General features: G+C 31.5%; 2 protein-coding genes and 1 long non-coding RNA gene across 10 annotated transcripts; all 3 read right to left on the bottom strand.

Moving 5' to 3' along the window:
- Window positions 1-566: 566 nt before the first annotated feature.
- On the bottom strand, window positions 567-4,773 carry LOC145047941 (TATA box-binding protein-associated factor RNA polymerase I subunit B-like). Its single transcript, XM_078996314.1, has 6 exons — window positions 4,496-4,773; window positions 3,797-3,922; window positions 2,563-3,132; window positions 1,675-2,490; window positions 1,297-1,430; window positions 567-1,206 (listed from the first exon to the last, which is right to left on the bottom strand). The coding sequence occupies exons 3-6, from the start codon at window positions 3,107-3,109 to the stop codon at window positions 700-702; spliced, it is 2,004 nt and encodes a 667-aa protein (XP_078852440.1). The 5' UTR covers window positions 3,110-3,132; window positions 3,797-3,922; window positions 4,496-4,773; the 3' UTR covers window positions 567-699.
- A 5,931-nt stretch (window positions 4,774-10,704) lies between these two features.
- On the bottom strand, window positions 10,705-14,953 carry LOC145047940 (uncharacterized). Of its 8 annotated transcripts, none has more exons than XR_013682563.1 (8): window positions 14,619-14,953; window positions 13,987-14,251; window positions 13,707-13,775; window positions 13,401-13,496; window positions 13,196-13,311; window positions 12,245-12,308; window positions 11,628-11,732; window positions 10,705-11,502 (listed from the first exon to the last, which is right to left on the bottom strand). It is a non-coding gene; the product is annotated as an uncharacterized LOC145047940 (long non-coding RNA). The 8 variants fall into 8 exon arrangements; XR_013682569.1 differs by lacking the exon at window positions 11,628-11,732 and having other exon boundaries at window positions 10,705-11,342; window positions 11,410-11,502; XR_013682562.1 differs by lacking the exon at window positions 11,628-11,732.
- Window positions 14,954-16,168: 1,215 nt separating this feature from the next.
- LOC145046732 (TATA box-binding protein-associated factor RNA polymerase I subunit B-like) lies at window positions 16,169-23,359 on the bottom strand. Its single transcript, XM_078995009.1, has 6 exons — window positions 23,301-23,359; window positions 19,086-19,245; window positions 18,164-18,311; window positions 17,290-18,093; window positions 16,912-17,045; window positions 16,169-16,822 (listed from the first exon to the last, which is right to left on the bottom strand). The coding sequence occupies exons 1-6, from the start codon at window positions 23,357-23,359 to the stop codon at window positions 16,316-16,318; spliced, it is 1,812 nt and encodes a 603-aa protein (XP_078851135.1). The 3' UTR covers window positions 16,169-16,315.
- Between the last annotated feature and the right edge of the window lie 1,748 nt (window positions 23,360-25,107).

The raw sequence follows: 25,107 nt of genomic DNA, 5'->3' as shown, positions 1-25,107 counted from the left end.
ATAGTTTTAAAAAAAAAAAAAAAAAAAAAAAAAAAAAAAAAAAAAACTTATTAACTTTTTAGCTTTTTAAAAAACTAATAAACGAAAAAAATGTTTGTCTATTTAAAAAGCGTTTTTTAAAACAGTTTTTTGGATGGAAAAAAGTAAAGCTTTTAAAAAACTGTAAAATCCTAGCTTTTTAGTTTTTTAACCATTTTACTCTTGAAAAAACAGTTTTTCGCATCCAAACACTTTTTAAAACCAGCTTTTTCTAAAAACTATAAGCTAATAAGCACTTTTCTTAAAAATCACTTTTGATATAAAAAAACTAACTCAAACATACCCAAGTAGACTATCTATTATCGATCAAAATTATAGATTTCAAACACTATATGTGAGTTAATGGTAAGTCATGTACAAACAAAATACAATGACCAAATATGTAAACACACCATAGTGTGTTAACATTTGATACTTTCTTACTTTCTTACATTTGTTTTTAAATGCTTTTGAATCACCATCTAATTTAAACCATTCATAAAGATAAAGCGTTTAAAAACAAGGATGTAAACCATTTGAAACCAAAATACCAAAGATTTTAGACCTTTTATGTGTTCCAAATTCAATCCAAAATGGTCCTAAAAAATTTTAGACTATGAATGGCTTAAATTGTAGCCAAACCTTTGAAGTCTCAACTTTCTCATTATATACCTAAAAATGTTACAAGTTTAACTTAGAAAAATCCATGGATTCATCACCATTCATATCATCTTGTGGACAAAGCTCACAAGACACTTGAAAACTAGGCATTTCTTTCACGCATTGATCAATATTCTTTTCAAGCCACGCCAGTCGCCTCTCAAAACTCAACACTGCACCATGCATAACCCTAACATCGAGTCGACCCACTCTTGCACATGATCTTAATAAAATATAATAATCCGCATGTGAAGCATAAGTATAGTTTCCATCATCTTTTTTCCTTGTATAATGTAAATAATCATCGGGTCTTTTAATTTTAGTCCTTGGAGGAATATAACAAAATCTTTTTTCTTCCATATTTGATATCATTCGTCTTATTGCCTTTTCTTTTTGGGTCTCATTGCTAATTCTGTCATCATTGTCATCTTTACATTTCTTGAGCTTCTTCACGTTGGTTTCGGAAAAATCAAAAGGTCTCTTGTGGGAACCACAATTAGAGCTTGGAGATGATGGCTTGTGATCCTCCTACCAGAAAAAAAAAAAAAAAACTTATCATGAATTCCATATGTAAAATTGTAAATCTCTTCTCACTGATATCATGTCATACATACATACCTCTTCTTTATGATAATAATTCCAAAGATCTTCTATTATCTGATCTTCTTCATGATCCTCAAATGACAATTCCACACCAGCAAACACCACATTCTTGCAATATTCAAGATACGTTTCAAGATCCCTACCAACAACTACCAAACAAAGACAGGACAATCTGTTGGAAAAATACTAAGAGTAGGTGTAGTTGGATGGAATGGAATAACAAAGGAGCGGAATGGAATGAACAATTCCATTCCTTTCCATATTCCATCACTAACCTAAACATATGAAACAACTTAACGTATTGTAAACTTCATGAAAATCAAAGGTTGCAACGATTTATACCATTTTCAGATTACGGTATAAAATCTAAAATTGAAATTTGTAAAAGCTTACCACTTGTATCAATGAGTTGACTGTATTTTGACTCGAGCAAAAGTAAAATCTCTGTATCATCCAAGTTCGATTGTTTCGGTAGTCGCTTATCATAACTCTCGGAAACAAGATTATTAGAAAGAGACGACATCTTGCATTCTGATTCCGATTCCGATTCCGATTCCGCTGTTTTATCCAAAATCTTAGATTCCTTTCCGTCTTTTCTCTTCACCAAACCCTTTTCCCACTTCCCAAAACCATGTATCTTATAAAGAATCCTAATTGAAAAAATAAGAATAGACAACACACAAGCACGTGTAGGAAGCCGGAATTCATTTCCAGACAACCAAAGCTCGGGTGGCATTGACCACTCATAAATCCGGGAAGCATGAGGGAGAATGGTCTCAACTGGAAGAGACAGCTGCCCGAGATACCGGGCAGCAATTCCATAGAAGTTGACCGGAGGTAATTCCAATCCAATGGAATGAGCAATTGAAGCAGCTAATGATTCCAGCTTCTGAATAGAAATACAATGTAATGGTCTGAACATACGACTTGAACTTAATGGACACGCGTTAGTTGGGGATCCGATTTGTTTTTCTATTTCAAGAAAGGCTGTGAAATACGGAAGTTTTCCTTCGAGTGTCCATTTTGCTATATCAGTTGATAAAATTGGCTCTCGTGCCAGGTGGCAGAGTAAAAAAGAAATGGCTAAAGAATATGGTAAGGGTATTGTTTTGCTTACGGATCTATACCATATCATTACGGATCGTTTTCCGAGTATGTTATGAGGTTCGGATTTGTGTTTGGCATTTGGTGCAACAGCTTCTGTTTCCCCTGAAATAGAATAAGAAAATGTCAGTATTTCTCTTTATAAAAATACCCAAAAGAAAACAATAAAACGAATACCTTGTACTTGAGATTCTGATTCATTAATAACCTCATCAGCCCAATCATCACTGAAAAGCTTAGTGGATGCCACAAATCTTAACCAAATGGGCTCCACCATATCAACAATTATAGGACACACGTTGAATTTTTCAACCAAAGCCTTAACCTGCAACTCAATCATGATCTGCACTCCCATTACATACCTCATCCTAATTTCTGAATAATAATCTTCATAACTCAATGTTCTTGGCCCTCTCCCAAAATCAATAGGCTCAGTGGGACCCACCCCATCATCATCATCATTCTCTTGGGTCCTTAAAGTTTTCCAAAACTGTGAAGGGGGTTGAGATTGAGAGAGAGGTTCAGGTTTGACCACAGCTACACGTCTTTGCACAATTCCACCAACATTTTCCTTTGTTAAAAGCATCTCATCATCATCAACAGCTGTATCTCTGATTCCATCAGCTTGAGAGCCACATCTTTGGCAATAAAAGAAGCCATCTGAACCATCATCCAATCCCACGAAGCCACAAACTTGGCATTCCAAACCTAATCCATCTGTCATCTTTGGATTGGGTGCCTAATTGCCTATAGAAACACAGCATCATGTAAGAAATGAGAAGTTTAGACTCTTATTGGTTTTGGACTATATGATTCTTTTGCAACTATTTGAATTTGATTGGTTTCTTTGATAACTTGGTTTGATTAAATAAGTTACAGGTTGAAACAAGTAATTATTTACACTGATTGTTTTCTTTAGTACCTTAGTTTGATTGGAATAAAGAACAAATTGGAACAAATAAGCAAATAAAAAACTAAGAAGTCTTGCAATCAAGTTCAAGTACTCATGAATTTCAAATAAAAAGCGAAGTAAACAGTTACCCTAATCCTAATTCAAATAGAAAAATCCAATTGATTTTAACGGATATTTGATTACCAGCTCTAGTAATGATCACTGATTAGGGCAAATTTTAAATCCACTGAATTAGGATTAGAGCTGGTTATCAAATATCCGTTAAAATCAATTGGATTTTTCTATTTGAATTAGGATTAGGGTAACTGTTTACTTCGCTTTTTATTTGAAATTCATGAGTACTTGAACTTGATTGCAAGACTTCTTAGTTTTTTATTTGTTTACTTGTTCCAATTTGTTCTTTATTCCAATCAAACTAAGTTACTAAAGAAAACAATCAGTGTAAATAATTATTATTATTATAAAAGTTAAAAGACCCCAACAAAGATAAATACTTACCTTCCATTTTGTATAGCCGTATATGTGCTATGGCTTTTTCAACACTGTTCATTACTTCCATAATGTTAACCAGACCATGCACTCAGTCTCATGTTTTTGCCTTTTTGTTCAAATTCTTTTTTTAACCTAACAAAAACAGAAACAGTGAATACTGAAATACGAGGTAAGATTATTGACTAAAACATCCTGATCTGATAGAATTAGTTTTCATGTCCATACATTAACTTTACTTTTACAGAGAAAAAAAAAAAAAAAAAAAAAAAAAAAAAACCCTGGAGAAATAAAGTAGTATAAAGAATTAAAAAAAAAAGGTATAAGAATGAAAAGATGAGAAAGAAAAAACCCCTAACAAACAGATGAACACCAAGAATCCAAAGGAAAAGACCAACAAAATGCAGTTTCCTTCTTAAATTGTAATGCATCTGGAAAAATCAAAATCAGAGTTTACAAAAATACCCGCCAACGAATAGATGAAGAAGAGGGCAGGGTAATACTAGAAACCCTAATGAGTAGAAAGAGAACAAAATAAGATTAAAGACATAGCAATTAACCTTTGATTATTTCTTATTCAAACATCAATTTTAATTTGACAAGGAAATTACAATATCTTAACCGCAAAAAAAAAAAAAAAAACAACCCTAGAGAAAACTTACGACGATCTTGATAATTTCTTGGACCAGAGAGATGAATGAGAATTACCTGCGCAGGTTGGGAGTGTTTACGTCTCCGGCAGTGGAGTTACATAGATCGCTACGGGTCTGGGGTTGTTTGGGTTTGTTGAGAGCAGAATGACTGAAGAACGCGCGGCCACAAACAAATCCAGTCGAATTCAAAGGGTTTCTTAGATCACCGGCGAAGAAAGGAAGGTGGTGTTTTGGTCCCAGGGGAGCGGAGAAGTTACGAGTAGAGAGATCGTCAGGGTTTGGATCTTGTGAACGGGAGTTAGGGCATGTTTGGGGTTTGGGAACGGGAGTGACATGTTTTTGTAGTGTTTGTTATCTTATAGTTAAAAAAAAAATTAAAAAGTGTTTGAAAAAAAAAACTTCTTTGAATAAAATAGTTTAAAAAACTAAAAAGTTAAGATTTTTTATTTTTTAAAAACTTTATTTGTTTTATTTAAAAAATGTTTTTTAAATATATAAATACTTTTTTTTAACTTATTAAAAAACTAAAAAGCTAATAAGTTATTTTAAAAAGTTATCCCAAACATCTAGAATAGAGGAGTTAGATCCCGAAGCCAACAACGGTTATATTATAAGTTTTTCAAAATTAAGATTTTCTAAATTATTACAACTTATAAAAAAATATTAAATTTTGAACTTATTAATATGTTTAACTTTTGTTTTGTATAGAAAAACTTAAATTTTTTAAAATGTTTATTTATTCACGGTTTTCACATTGCAATGTTCAAATTAAAATTTTATCTTGTCTTCATCTAAATTTGGCCTATGATCGTAAAATCAAAATAAAATGTTAAGAGTAATTTATACGAATAATCTCTCATGCAGATGTCAAATGGTACGTTTTACTTCTTATTTTCAAAAATTAATTGGACCGTCTTTTGTTTTGTTTAATTTTGCACATTTCATCCCTAATGAGTTTAAATCTACCCGATTCATCTTTTGTTAGAAATAAAATGACTATGTTACCCTTACTAGTTTATTTTGTATTTATAAAAAGACAAAAAAATGTCAACCATTTATTTTATATTTAATAATTAATAATTTTTTAAACAGTTAAACATATCACCCTTACCCCGCCCCCACCCCCATTTACCTATAGGTACCTTAAATCTTCCTTCCCATTTCTCCATCTTCATCTACAACCTCATCTCCCCCACGAAGTCAAAATCCAGTCACCAGGTACAACTAAGGTCTTCGTCATCCCCTTCAAACCACCGTCATCATCCTTTCACACCTCTGATTTCATCTCCTGCAAGTAATTGTCGCCATCGCCTCCAATCAGTCATCGTCGCCTCCAAGCCACCACCATCATCCCCGCAAGCCACTAACTTCGCCGGCATGTTTCAGGAGAGGGTGTCTCTCTCTCAACCATGGTTATTTTCGAAGCCATAATCCCCCCCATTACAATTGAACTCCACCATTACCATGTTTGAACCTGTTGTCGATGACTACTCCCTCTGGCGAACCTTCTTTCTTCACTCATTGTGGTCTCCAGCCCACTCCTTCTCACCCTCGCCCTTACCCGCCCCACCCCATTTACCTAGAAGTACCCTAAATCTTCCTTCCCATTTCTCCATCTTCATCTGCAGCCTCATATTCCCTACAAAGTCAAAATCCAACCACCGCAGGTATAACTAAGGTCTTCTAGGGATAGAGACAGTAGAGAGGTTGTCGGATGCTTTGCCCCCCTCAATCTCTTTTAAGAGAATAACTATGATATATATATATATAAAATACGCATACAAGCAAATACTTATCCCGCATCAGTAATTATTAAGGTGAGCCCCTCCTAATTTTTTTTTATTAAATCAATTGTTTTATGAGAAAACAATGAAGTTGTGAAACTTATGACCAATTGAGGCCCACTTCTGTCTAAAATCATGCAGCCTCTGCTCCAGATATTTTTATTTTAATGGCCTATAAATTTTATACCTTATTCATTTTAATTGGTCTAAGTCTTGTTTAAAAATAACTTTTTAATTTTGACCTTGATAGGTAGCTATTTTTATTGTGGATTCAATTATGAGTTATTGGGTATATTGCTATTTAACTTAATTTGCTAATAAATAAAAACGAAAATTTTTAATTCTTATTATATATTTTATTTTTTGTAACTTGTAACTAATAATTTAATTATAATTAAACTTAAAGTGATATACTACTTTTTATATTTTTATAAAATTTATTTAATTGCATTCTTCTAAACTGGAATATAATATGATATTATCTATGTTCTAACTAGTTTTTTTTTTTTTTTTAATAATAATAGGTTGATGTACGAAAAATATGATTTTGATCGTTTGAAAATTTTAAAGATTGTTTTTTTACAAAGATCGATATAGTTCTTATTCAAATTCTTTTTTAATTATACAGACTCTATTATGATATTTGGATATAAAATTATTTTAATATCTAATTACGATATAAGCCCTCCTAATTTTAAAATTTTGGCTTTGCCCCTGAGGTCGTCGTCAACCCCTTCAAATTTATTGAATAACATATTATGTTTTGTTAATATTATTTATTGAATAACTAAAAATTAAGAATAATAATAATTAATAATATAAACATTAAAAAAGAAAATATGCTAATAGAGTCGTAATTCAAATTTATATTTATATATGTAAACTAAATTTTAATAAATCACATATTGATGGACGCAAGTCATCACTTGTCAATATAGCCCGTACAAAAACGAGTCAATTTCAAAATGTGTCATGTTTTTATATATATAGAATCATTGTTTTAAAAAATATAATTAGAAAGAAAATTAGATGGTTTTCTTTACAAAGTATCATTAAAGATGTTTGAGATTCAAGATTGTGACTTGCAAGTTTCAATTCAAACCTCAATAATAATAATAATAATAATATTTTTCAACTTAGAAATTTAATTATTCGTTTATTTAAGAGTTTTGATTTCAAAATCGACAATATTTTCTTTTTTATAGTTTAAATATGTATTTTAAAGAACTTTTTTTTCTTTTTATTTCAAACCTAAATATAAAAATGTATAAATGGAATCTTACCATCTACATTAAATACTATGTTAATAAAACTAATTAATATGAAGTGACATTTAGTTAGTGACGTTTAAATAAAAAATAAGTTAAAAAAAACAACAAAATGATAAGTGAAATAAAGTTGTAAAATTACACGTGTCTAATTCAAAAAAACAAAAGTTGACATTTCAATGTAAATGATATTTATTTGAGTAAATTACACGAATGGTCCTTATGGTTTAGGGTAATTTACGCGTTTGGTCCCTAACTTATTTTTTTTTTAACTCGGAAGGTTCTTATTGTTTGTTTTTATTACGCGTTTGGTCCTTGTCTTACTTAAAAAAGACTATTTGGCCCTTGACTTTTTAATTTCTTTAAATAAAGAGACCCCCAACCACACCCCCTCACCTTAGTTTACCTATCCCATCATTTTTTTTCTATTTAAATAATAGTCTTTTTAGGTAAGACAAGGACCAAGTGCATAATAAAAACAAACAGTAGGGACCAAATGTATAACAAAAACAAATTGTAGAGACCTTCCGAGTTTAAAAAAAAAAAGTTAGGAACTAACCGTGCAAATTACCCAAAACCATAGGGACCATTCGTGTAATTTACTCTATTTATTTATTAGGGTACATAAGATAAGAATTAAATACCACACCCCAACCCTTTTTTTTTTCCGGTGGTAAATCTCAATGGTAAACTTCCACCAATGACAGATCTCAATGGTAAATATTTTTTGTGTTTCTTATTGGCCATTGGTAAAAAAAACCACCACACTTCATTCCTAGACAAACTAGGACAAAAATTGTAAAAAACCACCAAACCTCATTCCTAGACAAATTATGACAAAAATTGTAAAAATTTATTGTGGCGCATGTGTCACTCTTTTACTATCGACAAAAACATCACCACACCGTTTAGCCTAAGGTGCATATTCTAAACTTTTTTAAAATAATCGAACTATATATATATATATATATATATATATATATATATATATATATATATATATATATATATATATATATATATATATATATATATATATATATATATAAGTAATCAAAATTTATAAAAAAACTAAAATTAAATTAAAAGAAATCGAATCTATTAGAGAAAATTGGTAATCTTTTTGAGAAGCTTAACACAAACGGAAGTGAGTTATAGTAATATTAAGGTCGAAAACTCATTAATATATTTATGTATGTAAGTATTAGAAAAGCTAAAAGTCAAAATTTGTTAGAGTTTAGTACTAAGAGTAGAATATTATTGAATTAGAAAACAAAGCGTCGAAGAATTCTTATCTCGGTGATTAAGGCTTTGCACCTTTGTGTCTAAGGTCTCAAGTTCGAATCAACTTGGGAACGTATTCCATGCGGCATTTATTTTTCAGATTAATTTACAAGCTGATGTGGTAGTCATGTCAGCTCCACGTCTAAAGTGAAAAACACGAAAATATGACACGTAAAAATTTAATTTAAAATTACCAAAAAATGACATATATCAAAACTTATAAAAACACGGCAAAAACATTCTGATTTATTAGGGTAGATGGAGATTCGATTTTGTTACTTCCATCATAGTCAAGGACTTGAAGTTTGGACTAATAAATTTGGGCCTCAAAACCCATTTTTCTTTGAATTTGTTTTGGAAAAACTAAAGTTCAAAAACATTCTTATTTATTAGGCCATTTTGTTACTTCCATCATAATCAAAGACTTGAAGTTTGGACTAATAAATTTGGGCCTCAAAACCCATTTTTCTTTGAATTTGTTTTGGAAAAACTAAAGTTCTTCACATTTGACCTCCTCCACCTCAATAGTCCATTTGCCATTCACCAACAACCCGTTAATTCTGTTCCTCTTCTTCCTGTTGTTGATATACCTATGGAAAAATTTTGTGTTTTCATCTTCGTCCAACCATTTCACACGTGATATTTGTTTCAAGTCTAACACCGCAATTTTCTCCATTTCTAATATCTTTTGTAAGCCTTCACTTCGCGTGTTGAGTTCTGACTGAGTTAAAGTTCTTGTCTCCGCCATTTTTTCTTCTTCGTGAACTATTCTGATCCACTTTTTGATTTCCGTCTTCAAGTAACGTAACTTTGCAGCTAGGTATGTATCCATATTACCATAACCAACAAAACTACTCCAAGCATTTTTTTTACAGTACTTTCAAACCCATCTTTTATCATCCAACAGTTGAACATCTTGAATGAGGGAGGACCATAATCAGAGGCCTTAGAGATGAGAGTGATAGGGTTGTGATCAGATAATTCTCAAGGGTGTGGTATATGTCAGGAGCCACAACGGCATTGTCAATGGGGGTGGTCGAACCGGTGATGGAGATTGGAGAAAGAGGAGGATGGGGTGAGGGAATGTGATGAAATTGTCCGATTCCCAATTTGTATCTCTTTCTCTTTTTAGGTTTGGGACCTCCACTGTTAGAGTGTGTGCCACATGGGAGTTCAATTTTTTTGGGCGTGGGAAGAATTAAAAGAAAAGTGGTGGTGGGTTTCGTGTTTAGGAAAAGGCCCAAATGTGGGATTAATTGGACGTAATGACTCAAAAGTGGGCTCCACTAGCTTAGAATAATCCCTGTCGTGATAGGGTTTTCAACATCCGAAGTTTTGGGCACAGGCATCATTGAATATTCGTTTAATGGCTTTAACTTTATTACTAGGAACGTGAGACTCAATTCCTCATGACATGCTTCATATCAAAATTAATTTCTTTGTTAAAGACTTCTTCACTATGCACAAAAACCATACCAACACATGCCTTCTTTTGACAGATATGACAACTATAGTTCATAATACCATATATAGCATACATGTGACAGTGCAGCCACTAAACCAAAAAAAAAAAGTTACTCCATTTTCTCTCTGTCGCGTGATATATCATGTTTCATTAAACTTTTAAATATATCAAAAATAAAGAAAAATTCATGATATGAGATCGACATGTTCCACATGTAATTGTGTTGTTGTCTTCACTCTATCTGACACTCATAAAGAATCATGTGAACACACTCCATAACAAAGGAGATGTCATGTCACATAATAGTAGCAAGCATCTTTCCAAGACATTGAACAACTATAAACATTGTTTCATGCATCCTTTTTCTTTCTTGAATATAAATTCTTTCTTTGAACAATTTGGACCTAAATACCGTTCAATTGACAATCAAATCTACTTTTTGAAAGAGAGTACACATGCATCATATTTCAATTTCTTTCCAACAATATTATTGTTGTACTTATAATCTTATAATCTCCTGGAGCAAATGTTCTGTATCACTCTAGCATAGACTTACCTTTCAAAAGAGTTGACACATCTTCGGATACAATTTCACACACCAAATCTTCCAAAAATCTTTTATGATCAGAAATAATAACCACATAGACACAAGTTTTCATGCCTGTTAGATAGAAACAAGTAAATATGAACTTTGAAGGTTTCAAAGTCTCTCATTTCTTCACATTTGAGTTTGGGTGTTGGAACATACTTCTCTTTTTCAAGATGTCTCTCATCAAACAAAGAGCCACCATCTCCATGTTTCTGGAATCTTCCATTTTGTTTGATTATTTCCCTTGGGATATTTTCACATGAAGAATGCCTTTTGAACCAAGAACATACTTACCATCTTGGGAGCTTTTGGTGGCTGAAGCTGACTCAACATCTTAAATCTGAGTTAACTCGTCAACGCAAGGCCGAGTTAACTCATCAACACAAGTCCGAGTTCTCTCGTTGGTTGTAGTCTGTGTTGAGACTCGTCAACCACATTGGCTCCGTATAAATGAAAGGTGTTCACTTAAATAGTGTTCCCATAACCTTATTGTTTTATTGTATTCAAATTAACTGAAACCATGTCATAAATTGTAACTAGTATTGTAGTTTGTGAGGGTAGAAGAGTAAATTTACTTGCCTTTTGAATTGGATTGGAATCTAACGGAAACAGAAGAAGTAATTCAAGCTGTTGTTTTGTTTGAACTAATGGGTTGTTGAGTGGTTCCAGCAGCTGCCATATCAAAACAGTAATAAACATGTTAGAAACCACAGCAAAAAAAAAAAAATGGAATCATGGATTCCAGCAGAGTTGGTTGTTTATTTCAAAATTAAATTTCATATTTGATGGACTTCAACCATTCATAGGGACAGGTGGAAGGAATTCAGTTTCATTCTTCTTTTTAACTAAATGACTAAAAGACCCTTGTTATACATTGAGATGGAGGGAGGACCTTCTTTGACCTGTGTACAACACAGTTAGCATTACTTGATTAATTTTTATATGAGTATACAAAAAGCAACCTGCATGTATATTATTAGTTTTTACATAACAACATAATCATTTTTTTTACCAATAACAGCAATGTAGTTACATTTCTGATTTCTTTACCAATAGAACCAATGTACTAATAATCCTTAATAGCAACTTACTTACATTTCTTTACTGATAAAAGCAATATACTTTGCTATTGTTTGTAAAGAGATTTAAGTATGTTGTTATTATGAGTAAGGAATTGTAAGCAAGTATGATGTTTTTATATGTAAAAAGTATGTTGCTATTATGGGTAAAAAGTAAAGTATATTGCCTACATTGATAAAAAAAATGATGTTGCTATTTACTGTCACAGAAGAGTTGGGAAGTTGTTTTCCAGGCAATCATCCTTGTCACAAGAAAGAATTTTTCTAAAACTTGACCGAAAAAAATATCTTATGAAGTAGTAACTGCCGTATCATTTTAGACCTAAACCACAAACCTGATAATGAGGACATGTTGAATTGCAGCAAGAAACTCCTGGACTCCACTTTAGAAGTAAAGACCTAAAATTAAGCAGATCATCACACTACAAAAAACTAAAATACTACTTTAGAAAAATAGGACATTAACAAATAATGAAGAACCTTGTTTGATCAACTTTAAGGAATATTGACTTGTACGAAATGTTACATAAACTATTTGTGCCCTAAAACATATCGAAGTGTAAAGCAACATGAATTGATTAAGTAACAGACTAATGAAAGTACAATGCTAAAATTAGTGGACTTTTCAAATTAACATGCCTAGATAAAGAAAAAATGTATAGACTTTTGAAAGTTAAAATGTAAAACTAAAAATTGCAATGTTATAAAAGGGTTGAATTTTCAAATAGAAACATGCTTTTAAAAAGAAAATTCAAGGTGCAATGCTTTAATTGGTAGATTTTTCAAAGTAAAATGCCTTGATATTGAAAAGAAAAATACAAATTTACAATCTTTTAACAAAAAAATCTGAAAAATGCAGTGATATCGTTGGGTTTATTTTTCAAAGGGAAAGATGCATATAATAAGAAAACTGAAAGTGCAATGATAAATTTGGTGGATTTTTTCAAGTAAAATGGTTTGATTGGAAATTTTTGTACGATGTTTTATACAAAAGAAAGCTGAAAAGTGCATTCCATGCCTGGACAAAGTCGAGCATTCTAAAGGAGGATAAAAGGAGAATTCACCAAATAAAAGAGCATCTTTGGTAATGGAAGGGTAATTTTGGCATTTTTGGTTTTATTTCTGTTAGGAGGGTTGGCTAGTCATAGCAGTATTTAGCTATTTATTGCATTTAGCCCATTTGCTTATTGAAGTTTTTGGTTTGAAGTGCTAATCAATGTAAACTACAACAAGAATTTAAAAGACATAACAAAATAAATAGCAGATGTTTAGTAGAAAGAACATACCTGGATTAAGAACTGAAAGTATTTTGCTATTTCTCAGTCCACTTGGAGCATAAGGAAGATTCAGTATCTCCACTATAAGTGACAAGAACTTTCTTGAGAAATCTGATTGTCATACTCTACACAATTATGCATCAAACTATGATCACGGAAATTTATTTTTTTAATAAGCATGCTATTGAAAAAATAAGAAAGAAAAACAACATACTCATCAACATTGTTCACTACTTCCAAAATGGAATGTAGTTGCCTTAGTAAAAGTTAACCAAACCATTCACTCTTGGTTCATAACATAATGTAACACCTGCATAAGACATAATTAAATGGTAAATATAACCGCTTTTAACCCTAGGGGGGGTTTAAAAAAATATTTTTACAATCAAACAATTAAGCTTTTCAAATGCATAGTGAATTTTTTACATCCATGCTTAGTGTTATGTAAGAATTGAAGGCTGAATGAATGCAACATGTGTTGAGGTTATTCTATCAAATAGTTTGGCATCCAGACACATACTAGTGAGTCATTTAGCTTTTTTTTTCCAGATTTCTAGGTGCTCTCAGTTGCTCCAGTTATGTTATTCTTCTATCAAAAAGCCACAAAAAGAGGATTTGTTAGATACTCTTTTTACCAATATGTGCAAGTTACTTTAATTTTTACACAAAATAGCAACATAGTTACATGTTAAAAAGAAAGAAATGGAAAAAGAAAGTTACATTGCACTCAATGTAGGAACAGAAATTGGAAGAAAAAAAATAATAATAATACAATACCCCCAACAAAGATAAATATTTACCTAAATTACCTTCCATTGATGTGTATATGTTCTATGGCTTCTTCAACATTGTTCACTACTTTTATAATGGAATGTAGTTGCCTTTGTAAAGTTAACCAAAACATGCACTCTGTCTGGTGTTTTTGCATATTTTTAACCAAATAGAAACAGAAACAAAAACAGTGAATACTGAAATACGAGGGAAGATTGTTGACTAAAACATCGTGATCTGATAGAATTAGATTTCACGTCCATACAGTAATCACATCTCAATAGCAGAAAACCCCTGAATAAATAAAGTATAATAAACAATTAAAAAAAGTATAAGAATGAAAGGTGAAGAAGAAGATGAACACCAAGAATCCCAACGAAAAGAACAATAAAACGCGGTTTGCTTTTTATGTTGTAATGCATCTAAAGCAGTTAGTTAACGTGACAAAATCAGAGTTTACAGAAAAAAAAAACCCGCCAACAAAATAGATGAAGAAGAAGGCAGGGAAATACTAGCAAACCGGAACGAGCAGAAAAGGAATAAAAACATATTAAGATAATAGCAATTAACCTTTGATTCTTTCTTATTCAAACACCAATTTTAATTTTTACAAGGAAATTACAACATCTTAATCACAAAAAACAACCCTAGAGAAACTTACAACGATCTTGATAAGTTCTTGGACTAGAGAGATGAATGAGAGTTTCCTGAGAAGGTTGGGGGTGTTTAGGTCTCCGGCAGTGGCGCTACCTAGATCACTATGGGTGTCGAGGTGTTAGGGTTTGCTGAGAGCGGAATGAATGAAGAGCGCGCGACCACAAACCAATCCTTTCGAATTCAAAGGGTTTTCTTAGATCTCCGGCGAAGGAAGGTGGTGTATTGGTATCCGGGGAGAGGAGTTAGAGAGATCGTCAGGGGTCTTCGGGGTTTTTTTGGGTCCGTTGAGAGCGGATACCTGAAGAACGTATATATTGCGGGAAAACGAAGCCAACCCTCTCGACTTCCAACGGTTAAATATTTATAAAAAGCTTTCCAAAATTAAGATTTTCTAATTTTGCTTATAAAAACAAGCATATTAAATATTTATAGCTATTTTTTTGATGATTCTTTCCGTATATTAATGACTTTTATATATAATAAAAAAAATTATCATTATACATAAATAGTCATTACATAAATTATCAACTGACATTTTTGTTGGAAATACACCATTAAACTTGTTTTCCAATTTTTTCTAAACCTTTTTAAAACTTCTTTTCAAATTTTTCTATGACTTGTTTTACATTTTTTATAAGTTATTTTGATGTTTTCATATATTTTTTACAACGTTTTGAGAATTACTCTTTTGTAGGAAAAAAACAACTAAATGTTGTAAAAATATATAAAAATAAATAAATAAATACTAAAAATTGGGGGAAAAGTTGTAAATTATAAAAAAATTACAAAACAAGTTTTATAAAAAGTGGTAATAAAAGTTTGTAAAAAGGTTTTAAAAAGTTTAATGGTTTTTTAACATAAATTTTACTTTAATGGTAATTTGCTTAAAGAAAATGGGGTAAGAGACTAAATGTAAACAAAGATATAATCTGATACCCTATAAAGTTGTTAACCAATTGGAAGGTTGTCAAAAACCAGCTAGATCGTCTATTACAAATCAAAATGGTAGATTGCAAACACTACATGTGAGTTAATGGTAAATCTTGTACAAATAAAGTATAATGACCAAATATATACACGGGCTATAGTTTGTTACATTTAATACTTAAAGTTCATTAACCTATCTAAAGGGTCACCGAAAACCGATTAGGTCGTCTATTATTGATCAAAATAGTAGATTTCAACCATCACATGTGAGTTCATGGTAAATCGTGTAAAATTAAAGTACAATGACCAAATATGTAAACATACCATATTTTGTTGCATTTAATACTTTGTTACTTGCTTACATTTGTTTTTAAATGTTTTTGAGTGATGATACATCTTTGGTACTTTGGTTTCAATCGGTTTAAATTAGTTCTTTGTAATTGTAATTTAAGGAAGTTAGGTTTGTTATATCAATAGAGATGTATGTCATTTTATTGGACAAAAATCAGCTTTATGGGCTACAATTTAAGGAGCCTAAAATAACCTCAAAAAATCAGTTTTATGAGCTGATTTAGAAAGGCATACGATTTCAGGCTATTTTTGTGTTCCAAATGGTCCTAGAACCGATGTCACCAAACCAAACCATGTATATACAATAACCATGATTTAGAGTCAATAGCATGTTAATCAATATATGTTTCACGTCATAGATCATATAACCTCTCACCTTTGGGATAATTTATATTTTGGTTATGCAATAAATATGAAAAAATGTTACAAGTTTAACTTAGAAAAATCCATGGATTCATCACCATTGATATCATCTTGTGGACAAAGCTCACAAGACACTTGAAAACTAGGCATTTCTTTCACGCATTGATCAATATTTTTCTCAAGCCATGCCAATCGCCTCTCAAAACTCAACACTGCACCATGCATAACCCTAACATCGAGTCGATCCACTCTTGCACATGATCTTAATAAAATATAATAATCCGCATGTGAAGCATAAGTATAGTTTCCATCGTCTTTTTTCCTTGTATAATGTAAATAATCATCGGGTCTTTTAATTTTAGTCCTTGGAGGAATATAACAAAATCTTTTTTCTTCCATATTTGATATCATTCGTCTTATTGCCTTTTCTTTTTGGGTCTCATTGCTAATTCTGTCATCATTGTCATCTTTACATTTCTTGAGCTTCTTCATGTTGGTTTCGGAAAAATCAAAAGGTCTCTTGTGGGAACCACAATTAGAGCTTGGAGATGATGGCTTGTGATCCTCCTACCAAAAAAAAAAAAAAAAACTTATCATGAATTCCATATGTAAAATTGTAAATCTCTTCTCACTTATATCATGTCATACATACATACCTCTTCTTTATGATAATAATTCCAAAGATCTTCTATTATCTGATCTTCTTCATGATCCTCAAATGACAATTCCACACCAGCAAACACCACATTCTTGCAACATTCAAGATACGTTTCAAGATCCTTACCATCAACTACCAAACAAAGACAGGACAATCTGTTGGAAAAATACTAAGAGTAGGTGTAGTTGGATGGAATGGAATAACAAAGGAGCGGAATGGAATGAACAATTCCATTCCTTTCCTTATTCCATCACTAACCTAAACATACGAAACAACTTGACGTATTGTAAACTTCATGAAAATCAAAGGTTGCAACGATTTATACCATTTTCAGATTACGGTATAAAATCTAAAATTGAAATTTGTAAAAGCTTACCACTTGTATCAATGAGTTGACTGCATTTTGACTCGAGCAAAAGTAAAATCTCTGTAGCATCCAAGTTCGATTGTTTCGGTAGTCGCTTATCATAACTCTCTGAAACAAGATTATTAGAAAGAGACGACATCTTGCATTCTGATTCCGATTCCGATCCCGCTGTTTTATCCAAAATCTTAGATTCCTTTCCGTCTTTTCTCTTCGCCAAACCCTTTTCCCACTTCCCAAAACCATGTATCTTATAAAGACTCCTAATTGAAAAAATAAGAATAGACAACACACAAGCACGTGTAGGAAGCCGGAATTCATTTCCAGACAACCAAAGCTCGGGTGGCATTGACCACTCATAAATCCGGGAAGCATGAGGGAGAATGGTCTCAACTGGAAGAGACAGCTGCCCGCGGGCAACAATTCCATAGAAGTTGACCGGAGGTAATTCCAATCCAATGGAATGAGCAATTGAAGCAGCTAATGATTCCAGCTTCTGAATAGAAATACAATGTAATGGTCTGAACATACGACTTGAACTTAATGGACACGCGTTAGTTAGGGATCCGATTTGTTTTTCTATTTCATGAAAGGCTGTAAAATAAGGGAGTTTTCCTTCGAGTGTCCATTTTGCTATATCAGTTGACAAAATTGGCTCTCGTCCCAGGTGGCAGAGTAAAAAAGAAATGGCTAAAGAATAATGTAAGAGTATTGTTTTGCTTACGGATCTATACCATATCATTACGGATCGTTTTCCGAGTATGTTATGAGGTTCGGATTTGTGTTTGGCATTTGGTGCAACAGCTTCTGTTTCCCCTGAAATAAAATAAGAAAATGTCAGCATTTCTCTTTATAAAATACCAAAAGAAAACAATAAAACGAATACCTTGTACTTGATATGCTGATTCATTAATAACCTCATCAGCCCAATCATCACTGAAAAGCTTAGTGGATGCCACAAATCTTAACCAAATGGGCTCCACCATATCAACAATTATAGGACACACGTTGAAATTTTCAACCAAAGCCTTAACCTGCAATTCAATCATGATCTGCACTCCCATTACATACCTCATCCTAATTTCTGAATAATAATCTTCATAACTCAATGTTTTTGTCCCTCTCCCAAAATAATTTTCAACTTTGCTAAATATATATATTTATTAATAATAATTTATTATATATATATATATATATATATATATATATATATATATATTGGTTCCGACGGGTAACGGTTCCAACAGAATGAGAACCGGAACTGCATCAGGCGGTTTCAAAACTTTAGGAACCGAACCGGTAGTTCCGAGGCAGTTGCGGTTTCAAAAGCGGATTTAAAATTTGCGCTAATCACTGGATTACCAGCTCTAATCCTAATTCAGTGGATTTAAAATTTGCCCTAATCAGTGATCATTACTAGAGCAATAAACATAAACAAACTGACCTTGTTTGAGTGAGACCAAACGTGAATCGAGTGCGAGATAGAGGGTGTTTGGCTAAGCTTATTAAAAATGCTTTTAACTATTTAACTTATAGTTTATTAACTTACAACAGTCTGGAGTTTTTAAAAAGTGTTTGGCTAAACCTTCAAAACTCCTCGGTATTTCATTCAAAACCAATTCCCATTTCACATTCAAATGTAAGCTACTTTCATTGCAAATGTTTCTATTTTAGAGTTCTTTTATGAGTTTATTACGCATCAATCAACAAAATAATCACCAGGAAAAAAGAAGAATAAATGAAAGGCTAGGAAAAAAATCGACAGGAAGAAAGGGCTCTACAGCAGGAAAAATGGGACAAAAACGAACCTTAGCTGTGGGGTCGAAGGTCTCCGGTGTTTCTGTGGGGTGCGACTTGTCTCTGGCGGTAGCTTCACATGGGAGGAGATGGCTAACGGCGGGTGAGCTGGGAGGGCTAGCTTGAGGAGGCAACGATAGGTGTTTGTGTGGCTGTATAAGGTTTATTAGGCTAAGAGTATATTGGTCAATTTTATTAAATGGTAAAATAAAGACTTTTTGATAAGTAAAGGTATCAAAAAGACAAAATTATATAAATGGTTATCGTGGTTCATCAAAAATAATAATGATTTTAATCTCTTTTATTTTGACGAACATGATGTTTATGAATTAACCATATGAAATTATATAAATGGTTAGTGTGGTTTATCAAAAATAATAATAATTCAATCACCCAAAAAAAGGGGATTAGAGTTTGAATAGGATGATTTAAGAGTTTCAATTTGTAATCTTCAAGAATCGTACTGTTACGGAGAAATCAAAAAAGAGGAAAGAATATTTGGAGATTAGGAAGAATGATTTGTAAGTGTTGTTGAAGATGATGTGTGTGAAGCTCTACCAATGGATGGTGATATTGCTACTAGGTCATTGTATTTAAATTAATATATGCTTGAGTTTTAGAAGTTTTTGAGGTGATAAGCTTGAACCATTCTAAAAGGGCATGTTCTATTTGTTCAGTAATTGTACTCTATGTTTTGTATAAGTATAATATTTTTCATTTGATCCTTTAATATCATGGTTTTCAATTTTGATGTGTTAATACAAAAATACTGTTATTTTTCGCAATAGTTGTTCTTCATATAGTTGCTTATCCTTTATGTTTTGTTAATGTGAGATCTATACATTTTTATGTATTGTGTCAAATGCCCTTATTGGGATTTTGCCTGCTTGTAGTGTTTGCTTTTCTTGTTCTGCAATCTAATAGAGGAACAATGTTATATTCTATAGGAATCTAGGATGTCATGGTTATGTTTCCCTAGTCTAATCCTCAAGTATTCATGATTTCACTAGTTGTTTGTAGATATGATGGTAATGACCTCCATTAGTTATCAGATATGGATCTCCACCGATTGTTTATTGACGAAATCATGGAGCGTGTGAGGGAAATTAATGCAATGATATGGTGGAGGAAGGTGGCAACCGAAGTGATTGAACAATGAAGAATGTGATAGGTTTTAGACATTACAAAACAAAAACTAAATCCTAAGTGTGCATGCAACCTAAAATAAAAGATCTATATTTTCTCTATTGAACTTATAGCTATAAACACCAAAGCAAGGACCCTAGAAACCCTAGGTTATTTCGAAATTAATAAGGAAAAGATTACATACCTTATTCTTGTTATTGTAAACATTGTAGTATGGTTCTTATGATTCAAAATCAGAGGATGAACACACACGAACAAACCAAGAAAATAGGGAAAATGAACAACTAACCCGGAAAAAGCTTTAAATTAAATAGAAAGAACGTTAAAAAATATATATATAAAGAAAGAACATTAAAAAAAGGCAGTTTACTAGGCCCTATAATTTTTATAAATAAAACGTCAAATTAAATAGAACATTAAAAAAAAATGTATAAAAATTGTATTTTTTTTTTCCAGTTTTCTGAAAAACAAAACCACAAACAACTTAAAATGACCACCAATCCAAAAAAATAGAATTTTGATCAAAACCCAGAAACAATGCATAATATAGGGATATTTTTGTAGTTTTGTTTATTTAAAATTTAAGATAGAAACATATTTTTATTTTTAACACAAAACAAAAACCTATATCTTGAAACCAAAACAAAAACCAATAAATACTCTTTCCATCATTGATTGTCTTCCGTTTTCCAATATATTTGATTCAAAAACCATATCTTCAAACCATCTTATATATTACTTAAAATTAACAAAAATACACTTACAGACAAAATATATAAGTTCCTAAAAAAATAGTTTTTTGCAAATCTATTTATTTATCAATTAGGTTTATTAAGTTTTAAAGTTGTTTTATTTTGCAAAATAGTGTAGCATACGGGTTGTAATCTAGTTGTTTAATAAGTTGGTCCAATACCCTTAAACCGACCACTAAGTAACTAATTTATGTCTGATCAATGACGAAGCCACATTAAGACAATGGTGGGCCTTGGCCCACCCACACATTCATATATATATATATATATATATATATATATATATATATATATATATATATATAAAGAAAATGTTGGGCTTCTTTTGTCTATGACACACACAAAATCAAACAAAGAAAATGAATATGTGTTACTGTCTATACCTCAAGTCTCAAGAATATATGATTCCATTTTTTTCATTAGTCCTCAAGTCTCAGGAATATATGATTGGTTTCTTTGATAAATTGGTTTGATTAAATAAGTTACAGGTTGAAACAAGTAATTATTTACACTATTGCTTTCTTTAGTAACTTAGTTTGATTGGAATAAAGAAAATTTTGGAATAAATAAGCAAATAAAAAACAAAGTAAACAGTTACCCTAATCCAAATTCAAATAGAAAAATCCAATTGATTTTAACGGATATTTGATTACCAGCTCTAATCCTAATTCAGTGGATTTAAAATTTTCCCTAATGAGCGATCATTACGAGAGCAATAAACATAAACAAACTGACCTTGTTTGAGTGAGATCGAACGTGAATCGAGTGAGAGATAGAGGGTGTTTGGCTAACCTTATTAAAAATGCTTTTAACTATTTAACTTATAGTTTATTAACTTACAACGGTTTGGAGTTTTTAAAAAGTGTTTGGTTAATCCTTCAAACTCCTTGGTATTTCATTCAAAACCAATTTACATCTCACATTCAAATGTAAGCTATTTTCATTGCAGATGTTTCTATTTTACAGCTCTTTTATGAGTTTGTTACGCATCAATTGATAGAACCAACAAAATAATCTAACAAAAACCAGGAAAAAGAAGAAAAAAATGAAAGGCTAGGAAAAAAATCGACAACAAGAGAGGACTTGACGGCAGAAAAAATTGAACAAAAACGAACCTTAGCTGTGGGGTCGAAGGCCTCCAGTGTTTCTGTGCGGTGCGATTTGTCTCCGGTCGGTGGCTTAACAGGGGAGGAGATGGCTAACGGCGGGTGAGCACGGGAGGGCTAAGCTTGAGGAGGCAGCGATCGATAGAAGCAGGCGTTTGTGTCGTTGTATAAGGTTTATTAGTCTAAGGATATATCGGTCAATTTTATTAAATGGTGAAATAGAGAGTTTTGGCAAAGGATATATCGATCAATTTTATTAAATGGTAAAATAAAGAGTTGTTGACAAGAAAAAAATATATATATAAACGGTTCTTGTGATTTATTAGAGGGGTAAAGACTTAAAATGTTTGATTTTACACATTAGTTATTCACTTTTGTTTTTATCTACAATTACTTCTTCAACTTGTTAAATTGTACACATTTAGTCTTTATGACCGGCTACTTCAGGTTAGCCGGTAAAAATGACTTAATAAGGTAATATATTTCTCATTCTGTACAGTCCTTAATATTTTTATACACATTTAGTCTTTAATAGTTTTATACACATTTAGTCGTTAATATTTTTTTAGTTGCAAAATAAGTCATTTTTGTTTTTGCACTCATTCAGTACTTTCAATTGATTTATTTAGGTTTTTTCTCACGACATATTACGTGGGATAATCATATGGTGGTGGTATAGGTCATGAGAAAAACCTAAATAAATCAATTGAAAGTACTGAATGAGTACAAAAACAAAAATGACTTATTTTGCAACTAAAAAATTACTAAGGACTTAATGTGTATAAAACTATTAAGGACTAAATGTGTATAAAAATATTAAGGACTGTACAGAATGAGATATATATTACCTTATTAAGTCATTTTTACCGGCTAACCTGAAGTAGCCGGTCATAAAGACTAAATGTGTACAATTTAACAAGTTGAAGAAGTAATTGTAGATAAAAACAAAAGTGAATAACTGATGTGTAAAATCAAACATTTTAAGTCTTTACCCCTCTAATAAATCACAAGAACCATTTATATAATTTTTTTTTTCTTGTCAACAACTCTTTATTTTACCATTTAATAAAATTGACCGATATATCCTTTGCCAAAACTCTCTATTTCACCATTTAATAAAAAATTGACCGATATATCCTTAGACCAATAAACCTTATATAGCAACACAAACGCCTGCTTCTGTCGATCGCTGCCTCCTCAAGCTTAGCCCTCCCGTGCTCACCTGCCGTTAGCCATCTCCTCCCCTGTGAAGCCACCGGCCGGAGACAAATCGCACCGCATAGAAACACTGGAGGCCTTCGACCCCACAACTAAGGTTCGTTTTTGTTCAATTTTTCCTGCCGTTAAGTCCTCTCTTGCTGTCGATTTTTTTCCTAGCCTTTCATTCTTTCTTTTTTTTCCTAGTTTCTGTTAGATTATTTTGTTGGTTCTACCAATTGATGCGTAACAAACTCATAAAAGAGCTGTAAAATAGAAACATCTGCAATGAAAATAGCTTACATTTGAATGTGAGATGTAAATTGGTTTTGAATGAAATACCAAGGAGTTTGAAGGATTAACCAAACACTTTTTAAAAACTCCAAACCGTTGTAAGTTAATAAACTATAAGTTAAATAGTTAAAAGCATTTTTAATAAGCTTAGCCAAACACCCTCTATCTCTCACTCGATTCACGTTCGATCTCACTCAAACAAGGTCAGTTTGTTTATGTTTATTGCTCTAGTAATGATCGCTCATTAGGGAAAATTTTAAATCCACTGAATTAGGATTAGAGCTGGTAATCAAATATCCGTTAAAATCAATTGGATTTTTCTATTTGAATTTGGATTAGGGTAACTGTTTACTTTGTTTTTTATTTGCTTATTTATTCCAAAATTTTCTTTATTCCAAAATTTTCTTTATTCCAATCAAACTAAGTTACTAAAGAAAGCAATAGTGTAAATAATTACTTGTTTCAACCTGTAACTTATTTAATCAAACCAATTTATCAAAGAAACCAATCATATATTCCTGAGACTTGAGGACTAATGAAAAAAATGGAATCATATATTCTTGAGACTTGAGGTATAGACAGTAACACATATTCATTTTCTTTGTTTGATTTTGTGTGTGTCATAGACAAAAGAAGCCCAACATTTTCTTTTATATATATATATATATATATATATATATATATATATATATATATATATATATATATATATATGAATGTGTGGGTGGGCCAAGGCCCACCATTGTCTTAATGTGGCTTCGTCATTGATCAGACATAAATTAGTTACTTAGTGGTCGGTTTAAGGGTATTGGACCAACTTATTAAACAACTAGATTACAACCCGTATGCTACACTATTTTGCAAAATAAAACAACTTTAAAACTTAATAAACCTAATTGATAAATAAATAGATTTGCAAAAAACTATTTTTTTAGGAACTTATATATTTTGTCTGTAAGTGTATTTTTGTTAATTTTAAGTAATATATAAGATGGTTTGAAGATATGGTTTTTGAATCAAATATATTGGAAAACGGAAGACAATCAATGATGGAAAGAGTATTTATTGGTTTTTGTTTTGGTTTCAAGATATAGGTTTTTGTTTTGTGTTAAAAATAAAAATATGTTTCTATCTTAAATTTTAAATAAACAAAACTACAAAAATATCCCTATATTATGCATTGTTTCTGGGTTTTGATCAAAATTCTATTTTTTTGGATTGGTGGTCATTTTAAGTTGTTTGTGGTTTTGTTTTTCAGAAAACTGAAAAAAAAATAAAATACAATTTTTATACATTTTTTTTTAATGTTCTTTCTATTTAATTTGACGTTTTATTTATAAAAATTATAGGGCCTAGTAAACTGCCTTTTTTAATGTTCTTTCTTTATATATATATATTTTTAACGTTCTTTCTATTTAATTTAAAGCTTTTTCCGGGTTAGTTGTTGTTCATTTTCCCTATTTTCTTGGTTTGTTCGTGTGTGTTCATCCTCTGATTTTGAATCATAAGAACCATACTACAATGTTTACAATAACAAG

Source organism: Lactuca saligna, chromosome 5 (assembly GCF_052625555.1).
Source record: "Lactuca saligna cultivar CGN05327 chromosome 5, ASM5262555v1, whole genome shotgun sequence".
Classification (NCBI taxonomy): domain Eukaryota; kingdom Viridiplantae; phylum Streptophyta; class Magnoliopsida; order Asterales; family Asteraceae; genus Lactuca; species Lactuca saligna.
The sequence above is the reverse complement of the archived record's forward strand: the minus strand, read 5'-3'. Positions and strand labels throughout refer to the sequence as shown.

Excerpts from the sequence above, each read along its gene's own strand:
- LOC145047941 (XM_078996314.1), bottom strand. The coding sequence starts at position 3,109 with ATGACAGATGGATTAGGTTTGGAATGCCAAGTTTGTGGCTTCGTGGGA. Across the intron at positions 2,491-2,562 it reads ATCAGAATCTCAAGTACAAG|GGGAAACAGAAGCTGTTGCA; the intron begins GTATTCGTTTTA and ends ATTCTATTTCAG. Across the intron at positions 1,207-1,296 it reads ATTATTATCATAAAGAAGAG|GAGGATCACAAGCCATCATC; the intron begins GTATGTATGTAT and ends TTTTTCTGGTAG.
- LOC145046732 (XM_078995009.1), bottom strand. The coding sequence starts at position 23,359 with ATGCGGTGCGATTTGTCTCCGGCCGGTGGCTTCACAGGGGAGGAGATG. Across the intron at positions 18,094-18,163 it reads ATCAGCATATCAAGTACAAG|GGGAAACAGAAGCTGTTGCA; the intron begins GTATTCGTTTTA and ends ATTTTATTTCAG. Across the intron at positions 17,046-17,289 it reads TCAACTCATTGATACAAGTG|TTGATGGTAAGGATCTTGAA; the intron begins GTAAGCTTTTAC and ends TTTGTTTGGTAG.